Source organism: Poromitra crassiceps (assembly GCF_964638095.1).
Source record: "Poromitra crassiceps genome assembly, chromosome: 9".
Lineage (NCBI taxonomy): Eukaryota > Metazoa > Chordata > Actinopteri > Beryciformes > Melamphaidae > Poromitra > Poromitra crassiceps.
Window position 1 is genome coordinate 38,897,012 of NC_139630.1, and position 12,500 is coordinate 38,909,511.

Here is a 12,500-nt window from a genome sequence, read left to right on the forward strand (position 1 = left end):
TTGGTAATTGCATGCTTTGGTCTAAATTAAAACTAATGGCTGCAGAGAAAACATGTTTGGTGTATTGCATTAATTAATTAATTAATCTTAATTGAAGTTCAAATATTTATCTGGTATTAGTGCAACCATAATATCCACCCTCTATTCTATTGACTGAGCGTCTCTGTCTATATGTAGGCTAAGTATTGATGATACTGCAATGGTTAAACAGGGTTAGTGCTTTTCTTTTGACTGTGTGGACCACCATCATATGAATGCATACTACACTCATGGTGCTTTAAGGCGCTTTAGCTGAAAGTGCCCCTCAAATAGCACAGGTTCAGTCACATGACTGGTATGTAGCAGGCAGATAAAGCTCATGCTGCTCATGCTGCTTCCCAGCATGTTTCCGTCGTGCAGCTACAGTAGAAAGTGATGGTGGTTGGATGCTTACAGTATCTGCTCTATCTGAAGTGCTGACAGTCGTGTCTCATCATTACGTCTTGTTTAATTCCATCTGCTTACTGAGGTGAAGGCAAGATTGACTCCCGACTATATGGAGGGTTAAAATGGGGTTCCATATTGGTACCAGTGTTAATCAGGATTTAAAAAATGTCTAAAAGCTGGGAATGTATATAGCTAATAGTTTTGTTATATTAGTATTGCAGTTGATTGAACAGTCAGACGATAACAGTCAAATGTGTTCAATTCCTCTCAGAACTGATAGGTAAATGAATGGCAGTTGCGTGATTATTAGAAATATAGTACTGCTCTCATTGTACTTTGTAACTAAGTATTTCTATTTATTTAACAGTCCAAGATTATGTGAATTGACTTATAGTGGATTTTCCTTTAATGGAATGTATGTGGATATGGATGATATGGTATATGTACTAGTGTTAATGGTGAATGTGTAAGTCATAGCACTGGTAGTAGTAGCCTTAGCTTACTATGGTATTAGTGGTAGGTTCAGTGGCAGCAGGACTTTTTAATATCTCCCATTTCCAAGAGAGACCAGCCCCCACAGCTTATATAACACAGGAAACAGATGTTGGCAACGCACACAATCAACACACAGCTCGCTCTCTCTCTCTCTGTCTCTCTCTCTCTCTGTCTCTCTCTCTCTCTCTCTCTCTCTCTGTCTCTGTGTGTGTGTGTGTGTGTGTGTGTGTGTGTGTGTGTGTGTGTCTCTCTCTCTCTCTCTCTCTCTCTGTCTCTGTCTCTCTCTCTCTCTCTGCCTCTTTCTCCTTCCTGTTAGGTGTCTCAGACAAGGCACATGCATGTACTGTATGTCTTCCATGTTAAAGCACATACATCGAGTTTTTTCCGTTCTAAACAGATGATGTGTCTTTACAAGAGAGAAGTGTTTAAAAACTACAGCTTTCTAAAACACAATATAATTACTAACTCCGCTGCTGGTCATTACAACACAAGTTCAAGTATGTTTATGTTTATTATAGCCCCTTATCATCACAAGCATGTCTCAAAGGGCTTCACATAGCATCATTACAGTCATGCATATATCTACACACTACATTATGTTACAGACATATGTTACATGTTACATGTTACATGTTACATGTTACATACTAGACATTTTTACTAGATTACATTGCAATACTACACAAACACAGCATGTCTTTGGACTGTGGGAGGAAACCCACGCAAACACGGGGAGAACATGCAAACTCCACACAGAAAGGACCGGGGTGGACATTCAAACCCACGACCTTCTTGCTAACCACTGAGCCACCGTGCCATCCAAGTGATACTGTATACTTAGAGCCATAGGAAATCAGTTTTATTTTTCCCCCAATTCCGTTTTTTCCATTTTAATTTTAATTTAGGGGTTCGGAGCAATATTTTTTTCTTTTTTTGATGACTTGGCTCTCTCAGACAGCCTCTTTGACATGTTTCTCAAGGTGAAAACTAAGTTGTGAGGAGCAGTAAGGGTTCCACGCAAGGCCGACCACCCCCCTCTCAAAACACCCCAATCGAAAACTGAATCATTTCTCTAGGCCTATTTTACAATTACGAAATCATTTAGCTTACTACGATAATTAGATCTACTTCTTATTTTCAAGCCAAGTTATTGAAAATTCTACAGTTGATTCCATTTTTATTACTAAATTCCATGATTCCGTCCGTTTTTCCCGTTTTGCGGAAATCATATGGCCTAGTATACTGCAGCAGTTAGTTTCAAAATGCTATTCACCTTATGTTCCAACACAGGGGTCAGCCAGTTACTTCCTATTGTGTTGACACTTCCTGTGACAGTACAGTACTAGTGAGCAGGTAAAACAGACGATGTTTTGAACAGGAAGTCTTAACACAACTGGGTCAAGTGGGCGGGGCTACATAAGGTGAATAGTATACATCAGTTGTGTAAAAACAACCGGTGTTGTTTCATGTTTATTGTTGCTGTAATATACAGTAGATAAGTAAATCCTGTTATGGTAAGGTTAAGGTAGATTAAACTGCGAGTGTCTGCCTAGTGAGTTTTACTTTCATACCAGACATATTAAATATGTAAAAGTAGGTATATTCACTTTTCAAATTGTGGATATTTTATTTTGTAATGAAGCTCAAACTATTACTAATACTGCAACTGACAGTCTTGTAGAAGTGAATGATCAGACTGGATCAAAGGCCGGGAGAGAAGTGGAGACCTACAAATATATCATGTAGTGTCAGGTGAAGACCCGTTCAAGATCCTCATTTCTTGATGGATAAGCTGCAACAGCTCAGAGGTCCTCAGAGTTTTAAAGGGTGAATTACCTTCCTTTAACCTTTTGAACACAGCAATCTTCTGCCCATCTTCTGCCCAAAATACAGGCTTTTGTGATCATCGATTTTCAAAGACGCTGCTGTTTTCTCAACTTTGTGAATTTGCCAGAAAATGGAAAAACTCCACTGCACCTCCTCTCGCTTCCAACCGCCGATGCTGCTTGTTGCCAAGGAGACCGCTATAACCCAGGTGACAGACCCTTCCTGTGAGGCGCGCCCTGTGATTGGCCTATCGACCGGGGGGGGGGGGGGGGTGGGGGGGGTGGGGGTTACAGATTGAGCGTTTTGATTGGCTGGCTGGTTGGTTGGCGATGGCACACAGTGCTTCTGTGGAGAGCATTGATTTAATCGGCTGGCAAGCGGGCAGACAGTAGGCACCCAAACACACACACACACACACACACACACACACACACACACACACAGACGGCAAGCGGCTGGAGGTGCGAGGGGAAATGTGGCTCAGTGGGGGTCACCTCTGTGGGAGTGAGTGTATTTGTGTGTAATATCATGCTCTCCAGGAGAGGCGTTGCTGGCAGTAATAGAAGCACTCCCAGAAGCAGACCACGTTGGGTAATATCACACTCTGTAGGGAACTCGGTACACACACTCACTCACCCACCCACGCGCACACACACACACACACACACACACACACACACACACACACACACACACACACACACAGTGCATATGGCCTGTATACAACAAGACTGACATACTAATGCAGAGATCCAGACGGCGGAGACTCAAATCAACAGTGCACACACACCCTATTAGCTTGTGCTATTCTTACAAGGTCAGATGCAGCAGTGAGTTGTGTGTGTCGAAGGAGCATTTGGCTAATGTGGACTGATGTTGACCCATTCAACAGCCATGCAGACAAAGCCTTCGAGGATGTACTTTGTTGTGACTCACTAGTAGAAATGCCATCATTTGACTGTAGTGGTTGCATTCAAATTGGAGCGCAGTATATGTGGAGGAATCTATACAGAAGAGAAAGTCAGAGATGTCACATGCAGGCGCCAGCGTTAATTGGAGACAAACTCTAAAGGCCTGCAGCACAATTTGTGTCATCGCAGATGCGAAGTCCACGCCCGGCAATGACACCTTCAGTTGTTTATTTGTAGGCATGGAGAGTCCACTCCAAAGTAATTGATTCTGGATTCCATCAGGTCAGCTTCTGAGACTCAATTCTACTAATAAACAGAATTGGAGTCGACTCCTGTTGCAATCTCTCGAGTGCAAACTCTGGAATCAAACAAGCACTTTCATTTAAACTGATTTGTAATGAATTCATTCTGATTCACGCCCTACCTCTACTAATCTGTGTGTACACTTGCCTTGGTCTGATCCATTTCACAAGAATCGATTCCATCAATTCCATCACAAGCAGTCAGAGCCAGAGTTGTCCCTCCCCACTTTTTTTTAATTAGCTAATGTTTTGATTGATAAATGTGTCAACTCTTATACTTATTTTTGGGATGTGACTGGAGCGGACCAGACGCTGGCTTCAACCACCGCTGCGACGGGAAGCAAATAACTCCGCGAGAGCTTTTTCTGCCAAAAGTAGAATGCGTTTGAAACACTTAAGGCTTGAACTTCACCATCTGCTGCAATACAAACTGTGCAGCAGGCTTTGGAGTTTGTCTCCAATTAACGCGTGTGTGCATGGCTCCAACGTATCTGACATCTCCTTCTTTGTAGATTCCCTGCAGCATATGCAGAGCTGCGCAACTACGCCATCGTGACATCTCTCCACCCTGTCCCTGTACCTGTAGCATATCACAGCGGGCAACAAAGTGTGCACAACATAAGGCAGGATGGCTTTAATTTTATATTTATTCCACGCGCGCTCGCGCTCGCTCTCTCTCTCCCTCCCTCGTCCTACCATTCTGTCTCTCCCATACACACACACACACACACACCAACACAAACTCCCCAGATTTTGCCACATTGGGTTGACAAGGCAGATGAAAGCGCCGAGTAGGCTGTGAGACATGGAGGCAGAGAGAGTGAGTAATGTTTTTTCATGCCAGCTTGTCTGAGATCCAAACCCGTCTCTATAATCTATAGGCTGGCTTCACTAAGATGGGTCGCCGACAGCTTCATTAGGTGAGGGGGAAGCTGCTTTGATCTAAAAATACACACACACACACACACACCATCATCATCGCCCCAGGAGTGGAAAGAGTTTAAGAGTTTCCCTCTGTCTTCATCACAAAAAAAGCTTCACGCTTTTCCAGCCGAGCGGAGGATTGGAAAATATCGAGGGAAGAGGCGTTGTATTAATTCTCGTTCCTCGGAGTGTTATCGTCCATGGGAATATGTGAATGTTTGTGTGGGAGTGGGACACGGGGTTGTTGTTGATGTTGTTGTTTTTCAGGAGGCAGTCATCTATTAGTGTTTCAGTTAGTAGTAGTTGCAGGGAATGCTGCTGTCTTTCTCCAGTCCTTTATCTGTGTGTGTGTGTGTGTGTGTGTGTGTGTGTGTGTGTGTGTGTGTGTGCGTGCGTGCGTGCGTGCGTGCGTGCGTGCGTGCGTGCGTGCGCGCGCGCGCGCGTGCGTGTGTGTGTGTATGTGTGTGTGCACACGTGGTTCTGTAAACAAGAATCCGACAGAACGTCTGGACTTTGAGCTTGTGTTTGGGCTTTGGACTTGTTGGCTCAGGTCAGTGCGCTGCGCCGTTTTTGTGATGTGCTTAGAGGAGGCCGCTGTCACTTCCAATAACATCCCTCCTTCCTCTCTCTGCCCCTACTCTTTCTTTCTTTCTTTCTTCCTGTCTCTCTTCTTCTCTTCCTCCCTCTCTCTCTCTCTGTGTCTTGCAGAGCATAGGCAAAGGCTCGCTGTGGTCCATAGATCCAGAATACAGGCACAACCTGATCCAGGCGCTGAAGAAGACGCCGTACCATCCGTACTCGCCCGGCCTGGCCACGCCCTCCACCTCCCCACCCACTCTGCCACAGACATATCACCACAGGTAACACCACCCATCCATTCATGACTTATTTGATTCATTCATAGATTAGATAGATAGATAGAGAGATAGATAGATAGATAGATAGATAGATAGATAGATAGATAGATAGATAGATAGATAGATAGATAGATTAGATAGATAGATAGATAGATAGATAGGATTCCATTTGCTTGGAAAATCCATCCTCTCCAGGAACCATCACCTTACCGTGGTGGAGAGGTTTGTGTGTCCCTGTGAACCTGGGAGCTGTGTTGTCTGGAGCCTTGTGCTCCTGGTAGGGACTCCCATGACAAATTGGTCTCAGGGGAGGGACCAGACTAAGAATGGTTTCAAAAAACCCCAATGGAAAAAACCAAGGAAGGAGTGGTGCTACCCTGCCCGGAGGAAGCCCAGGGCCCCTATCCAGCTTTGGGGATGTGGAACATCGCCTCTCTGAGGGAGAAGGAGCCTGAGTGGGAGGTGGAGCGCTGCCAATTAGATTTGGTGGGACTTGCCTCTACTATGCACAGCGTTGGCTCTGGGCAACGACAGACAAACTTGGAGGGGTGTCATTGGGAATGGGAAGAATGACTTCTCTGATCTGAACCTGCGTGGTGTTCTGTGACTGGACTTCATCTGTGCTAGTCATGGATTGCCCATAACAAAAACCATGTTCAAGCAGAAGGACTCTCATAAGTGTACATGGTACCAGAGTACCTTAGGCCGAAGCTCAATGATCAATTTGTTATCATGTCAGCTGACCTTAGGCTGCATGTCTTGGACACTCAGGTGAAGAAAGGGGCAGAGCTGTCCACTGGTCACCAACTGGCAGTGAGCTGGGTCATATGGCGTGGGAAGCCTCTGGACAGACCTTCAACCTTCAACTTTGACCTCTGGTGGAACTTTTCTAGCATCCCTGTAGAGGTTGGGGACAATAAACCAGAGTGCTCAGTGTCCAAAGCTTCCATTGCTGAAGCTCTGGCTGGGAGCTGTGGTTTCAAGGTCGTTGGTGCCTCGAGTGGTGGCAACCCTCAAACTTGCTGGTGGCCGGTGGTCAGGGAAGCCGTCCGAACTGAAGAAGGAGGCCTTCTGGGCTATATTATCCCAGGAGACTCCAGAAACAGTTGCAAGGTACTGACAGGCTCGCATCTCCCTTAGGGATTAGGGTGAGAAGCTTGGTGACCTGTGAGAGACTCAGATTAGAGCCGCTGCTTCTTCCCTTAGAAAGTTGCCAGTTCAGGAGGTTGGGGCATCTAGTAAGGATCCCCCTGCAGGTCACCTCCCCAGGGAGGCTCTCCAACCACGCCCAGCTGGGAAAAGGCCACGGCAGAGGCCTCACATCTCCACGCTGGCCTGGGAACACCTGGGATTCCCCCAGTAAGAGCTGCTTAACGTGACCAGGAAAAGGGACGTTTGGGGTCCCGGTTGAAGATGAATGGATTTAATGGAGATGGATTCTCCATTTATGTATCTATCTATGTATCTATTATCTCTCTCTCTCATCCTTCCTGTCTCTTCGCTATGCTCATCTCGTCTCATCTCTAGGGGATATCAAGATCAACTGAAATCACTCATATCGTTGTCGTACCTCACACTATGTTCCTGGCTCTGTGCACCCCCCTACCTACCTCCCCCCCCCCACCTCCTCCTCCCTCACCCCGGAGACATGTAAGATAAAACACTCTGCTTTTGTTCCCCTCCACCCAATGCACCACCTCTCTCTCTCTCTCTCTCTCTCTCTCTCTCTCTCTCTCTCTCCACCCACCCGGCCTTAGGCGCTATACAGCTTAGCCACCCCAACCCCTCCTAAAGACTTTTTGCACGCCGTTTTTATGCAACAGCCCTTCCATCTCTCCTCCTATCTCCCTCAGCCTCAGGCACCTCACAGGTAAACACACTATATGACTGCAGATGCCTCTTCCCACTTGTTCACTCCCTCACCCTCTCTCCAGCCTCGCCTGCCCCTCAGGCCCCTGGTGGTCGTCTACCTCGCTTTACCCATTGGTCTCTCTCTCTCTCTCTCTCTCTCTCTCACACACACACACACACACACACACACACACACCCCGCATACGCACCTCTGAGGTTACGTGAGTTCACGAGTACTTCAGTCGATACCTTTTTGTGTAGTATAGACAGTCATACTTTTGAATGTCTTGCTGGCGTCTCAGCACGCTGAACCGCCAGCTCACATACACACCGTGCTCCACTTCACACAGGTCACACGTTGTGATGATTGGCTGTGAGCAAAACCATACAAATACTTTCTTTTCTTTAGATCTGTGTACAAAAAGGATCAAATGCAGCTATCGTTTGACTGGAGAAGTTTCAATACTACATTACTTGGTACTGGGTTATTTTGGTAACCGATAGAAGTATACCGATACCCAGCCCTCTCTCTACTTGTTTTCAGCTCTTGCTGGTGCGCACTCTCAATCTGTTAATTCTGCCTCTTTGCATTCTGTCCGTCCACCTCTAAGGCTTTTCCTCTGGCACATAGAGACACTGCGTAACGCGTCATCATTCAGAAGCCACGCCCAAAACGGGGGAAAACAGAAACCCCCCCCTCCAATCCTGGCGTTCTCCTATGTCGCGTGCATGGTTGCGTGTTGCACAAAAAGATTGTATATACGGAAGATGAACACTCCAACTTACTTCCTTGACAGCTAGATCCACATTTTTCTTCTCGCCAATTCTCAATGGCTTCCTTGTTTTGCTCAGGACTACAAAACAAACTTTAACTGGCGATTTTTTACATTTGTTGTCTGCGCAGCCCACCACACGACAGCTTTTAGCTATGTTTAATTCAAGGAAAATGACGCTGGTCTATGGGAGCGAACCGAACGGAGCGATTTCCCCCGTGATGGGCGTGGCCTATTTCATGCAGTGTTTCTATAGCACTCATCTGTTCCACCCTCTATCTCTCTCTCTGTCTGTCCATCTCTATAGCTTTTCCTCTGGCACATAGCCCTCATCTGTTCCACTCCTCTATCTCTCTCTCTGTCTGTCCACCTCTATGGCTTTTCCTCTGGCACATAGCCCTCATCTGTTCCACTCCTCTATCTCTCTCTCTGTCTGTCCACCTCTATAGCTTTTCCTCTGGCACATAGCCCTCATCTGTTCCACTCCTCTATCTCTCTCTCTGTCTGTCCACCTCTATGGCTTTTCCTCTGGCACATAGCCCTCATCTGTTCCACTCCTCTATCTCTCTCTCTGTCTGTCCACCTCTATGGCTTTTCCTCTGGCACATAGCCCTCATCTGTTCCACTCCTCTATCTCTCTCTCTGTCTGTCTGTCCACCTCTATGGCTTTTCCTCGACTGGCACATAGCACTCATCTGTTCCACTCCTCTATCTCTCTCTGTCTGTCCACCTCTATGGCTTTTCCTCTGGCACATAGCCCTCATCTGTTCCACTCCTCTATCTCTCTCTCTGTCTGTCTGTCCACCTCTATGGCTTTTCCTCGACTGGCACATAGCCCTCATCTGTTCCACTCCTCTATCTCTCTCTCTGTCTGTCCACCTCTATGGCTTTTCCTCTGGCACATAGCACTCATCTGTTCCACTCCTCTATCTCTCTCTCTGTCTGTCCACCTCTATAGCTTTTCCTCTGGCACATAGCCCTCATCGTTCCACTCCTCTATCTCTCTCTCTGTCTGTCCACCTCTATGGCTTTTCCTCGACTGGCACATAGCACTCATCTGTTCCACTCCTCTATCTCTCTCTGTCTGTCCACCTCTATGGCTTTTCCTCTGGCACATAGCACTCATCTGTTCCACTCCTCTATCTCTCTCTCTGTCTGTCCACCTCTATGGCTTTTCCTCTGGCACATAGCACTCATCTGTTCCACTCCTCTATCTCTCTCTCTGTCTGTCCACCTCTATAGCTTTTCCTCTGGCACATAGCCCTCATCTGTTCCACTCCTCTATCTCTCTCTCTGTCTGTCCACCTCTATGGCTTTTCCTCTGGCACATAGCCCTCATCTGTTCCACTCCTCTATCTCTCTCTCTGTCTGTCCACCTCTATAGCTTTTTCTCTGGCACATAGCCCTCATCTGTTCCACTCCTCTATCTCTCTCTCTGTCTGTCCACCTCTATAGCTTTTCCTCTGGCACATAGCCCTCATCTGTTCCACTCCTCTATCTCTCTCTCTGTCTGTCCACCTCTATAGCTTTTCCTCTGGCACATAGCCCTCATCTGTTCCACTCCTCTATCTCTCTCTGTCCACCTCTATAGCTTTTCCTCTGGCACATAGCCCTCATCTGTTCCACTCCTCTATCTCTCTCTCTGTCTGTCCACCTCTATAGCTTTTCCTCTGGCACATAGCCCTCATCTGTTCCACTCCTCTATCTCTCTCTCTGTCTGTCCACCTCTATAGCTTTTCCTCTGGCACATAGCCCTCATCTGTTCCACTCCTCTATCTCTCTCTCTGTCTGTCCACCTCTATAGCTTTTCCTCTGGCACATAGCCCTCATCTGTTCCACTCCTCTATCTCTCTCTCTGTCTGTCCACCTCTATAGCTTTTCCTCTGGCACATAGCCCTCATCTGTTCCACTCCTCTATCTCTCTCTCTGTTAATATCCCACACAGCATCCCACTCATCCTCAGGCATATATCACAAGTAGCGGGGATCCCTATTCTTTATTTATCTCTGCTGTGATGTATCCTCTCTCTCTCTCTCTCTCTCTCTCTCTCTCTCTCTAACTCTCTCTCTCTCTCTCTCTCTCTCTCTCTCTCTCTCTCTCTCTAACTCTCTCTCTCTCTCTCTCTCCACCACTTTAACATTCAATTAAACTCTCCTTTGTCTACCTTCGCTCCTTTCTCTGACCAGCCGACCAGCCTCTGTGCGTATCGGCCTGTGTTACCTCCTCCTTCCTCTACTTCCCTGTCCACTCCTCTGCCCTCCGCTCGCTCCTCCATTCTCTCCCTCTCTGCTAACCTCTTGTTTTATGCCTCTCTTCTGTTCTGACCATCCCAGTGGATATGTCAGCGAGAGCTACTATTAGTCGTCTATTCCTCTCCTGCGCTCCTTCTCTGTCTCTGTCTCTCTCTCTACCCCCCCCCCCCCCCCCCACACACACACACACACACACACACACACACACACACCCTAAGTTGAGCGGGGCAGGTTGGCTTGCAGAGCCAGCGGACTGTGTAAGACAGAATAATTGGTTCAGCGTAAAATGTAAAAGTGTCATTTTGAACAATGAGGTATGGGGAAGTGGAACAAATTGGAGGCCAGATTCAGAACATGGGAGGAGGGGGGGGGGGGTGTAGTGGGGGGCTGGTGGTGGTGGTGGTGGTGGTGGTGGGGATGGTGGTGGTGGTGTCATTTGCATTATAACACACAGTGGGAAATGAGAGAGTAAGCGAGAAGAGTCCATGTCCTGGTTACTGTCTGTCTGTCTGTCTGTCTGTCTGTCTGTCTGTCTGTCTGCGCGTGTGTTGTTGTTTTGCTATCTTTGTGACAACCGATTTGACTTTTGGACCTTTGTGGCGAGGAGGATATTCTTGCAAAGTGGGATGGTTCTGGCCCGTCCTCACTTCTTGAAGTGGCTTGTTTACTTTATTTTCATTTTTTTTTTTACTTTATTTCATTTAGCAGATGCCTTTCTCCAAAGCGACGTACAGAGGTATGCAAAACATAGAAACAGATATACAGATATCGATGCCAGCAATAATAATACATACAACAAGAAATCATAGTTTGGTGACAACATAATTAAAATCAGGTACATGAGCAGCAAAGAAGAAGAGGAAGAAGGTAGGGTCAGTCAGGGGGGATCAAAGTGGAGTGAAAAGAGATGTGTTTTTAACCTTTTCCTAAACATGGGGAGTGACTCTGCCATCATAACCATAGGGGGAAGATCATTCCACCATTTGGGGCCGAGGCAGGAAAATAGTCTTGATCGAGAGCGACCCTTGAGCCCGCGAAGCAAGGGAGGGGTGAGACGGCCTGCACTAGTGGAGGGGCGGAGGGAGCGGTGAGAGGTTTGGAAGTTGACCATAGGTTGAAGGTACTGGGGGGCTGTTGAGTGGACAGCCCTGTAGGCTAGAACCAGGGTCTTGATTGAATACGTGACAGGATGGGAAGCCAATGGAGGCCACGGAGGAGAGGGGTGACGTGGGAGAATTTGGATTGGTTGAAAACTAGGCGGGTCGCAGAATTCTGGATGAGTTGAAGGGGTTGGATGGCAGAGGAGGGGAGACCGGCTAGAAGAACATTGCAATAATCTAAGCGTGATATGACAAGTGCCTGGACTAAAAGTTGGGTAGCTTCTCTGGTTAAAAACGGGCGGATTTTCCTGATATTGTAAAGGGAGAATCTACAGGAACGTGCTGTCACTGCAATGTGGGCGGAGAAGGATAGCTGGCTGTCAAGGGTTACTCCAAGATTCTTGGCAGTTTGGGAGGGAAGTACGGTGGTATTGTACCCTGTTTAGGGTTAGGACTTTGGTTTTAGGGTCAAGGTCAGAATTAGGATTAGGTTAGGCTTCAGATTAGGCTTCAGGTTAAGGTTAGTTTTGAGTACAGGATAGGGTTTTGCATGCATGTAGTGGTGAGAGTGAAGGTTAGGGTGAGAGGGTCAGGGGGGAAATTAAGAAATGGAAGGTCCTCCTAAGTATAATAAGACTAACGTGTACAACATGTGTCTGCATGTGTGTGTGCAGCAGTTGTGTGTGTGTGTGTGTGTGTGCGTGCGTGCGTGCGTGCGTGCGTGTGTGTGTACACGTGTGTGTGCGCGTGTGTGTGTGTGGGTGCGTGTGTCTGCATGTGTG

The 12,500-nt window shown here is 47.0% G+C and overlaps 1 protein-coding gene across 1 annotated transcript in view; it reads left to right on the forward strand.

The window, feature by feature from the left end:
- Positions 1-12,500, forward strand: part of ches1 (checkpoint suppressor 1) — a 74,771-nt gene that overhangs the window by 40,120 nt on the left and 22,151 nt on the right. Inside the window, exon 3 of the mRNA XM_083643488.1 lies at positions 5,594-5,745. Within this exon, the coding sequence (XP_083499614.1) occupies positions 5,594-5,745 (152 nt within the window). The remainder of the gene's footprint in view (positions 1-5,593; positions 5,746-12,500) is intronic.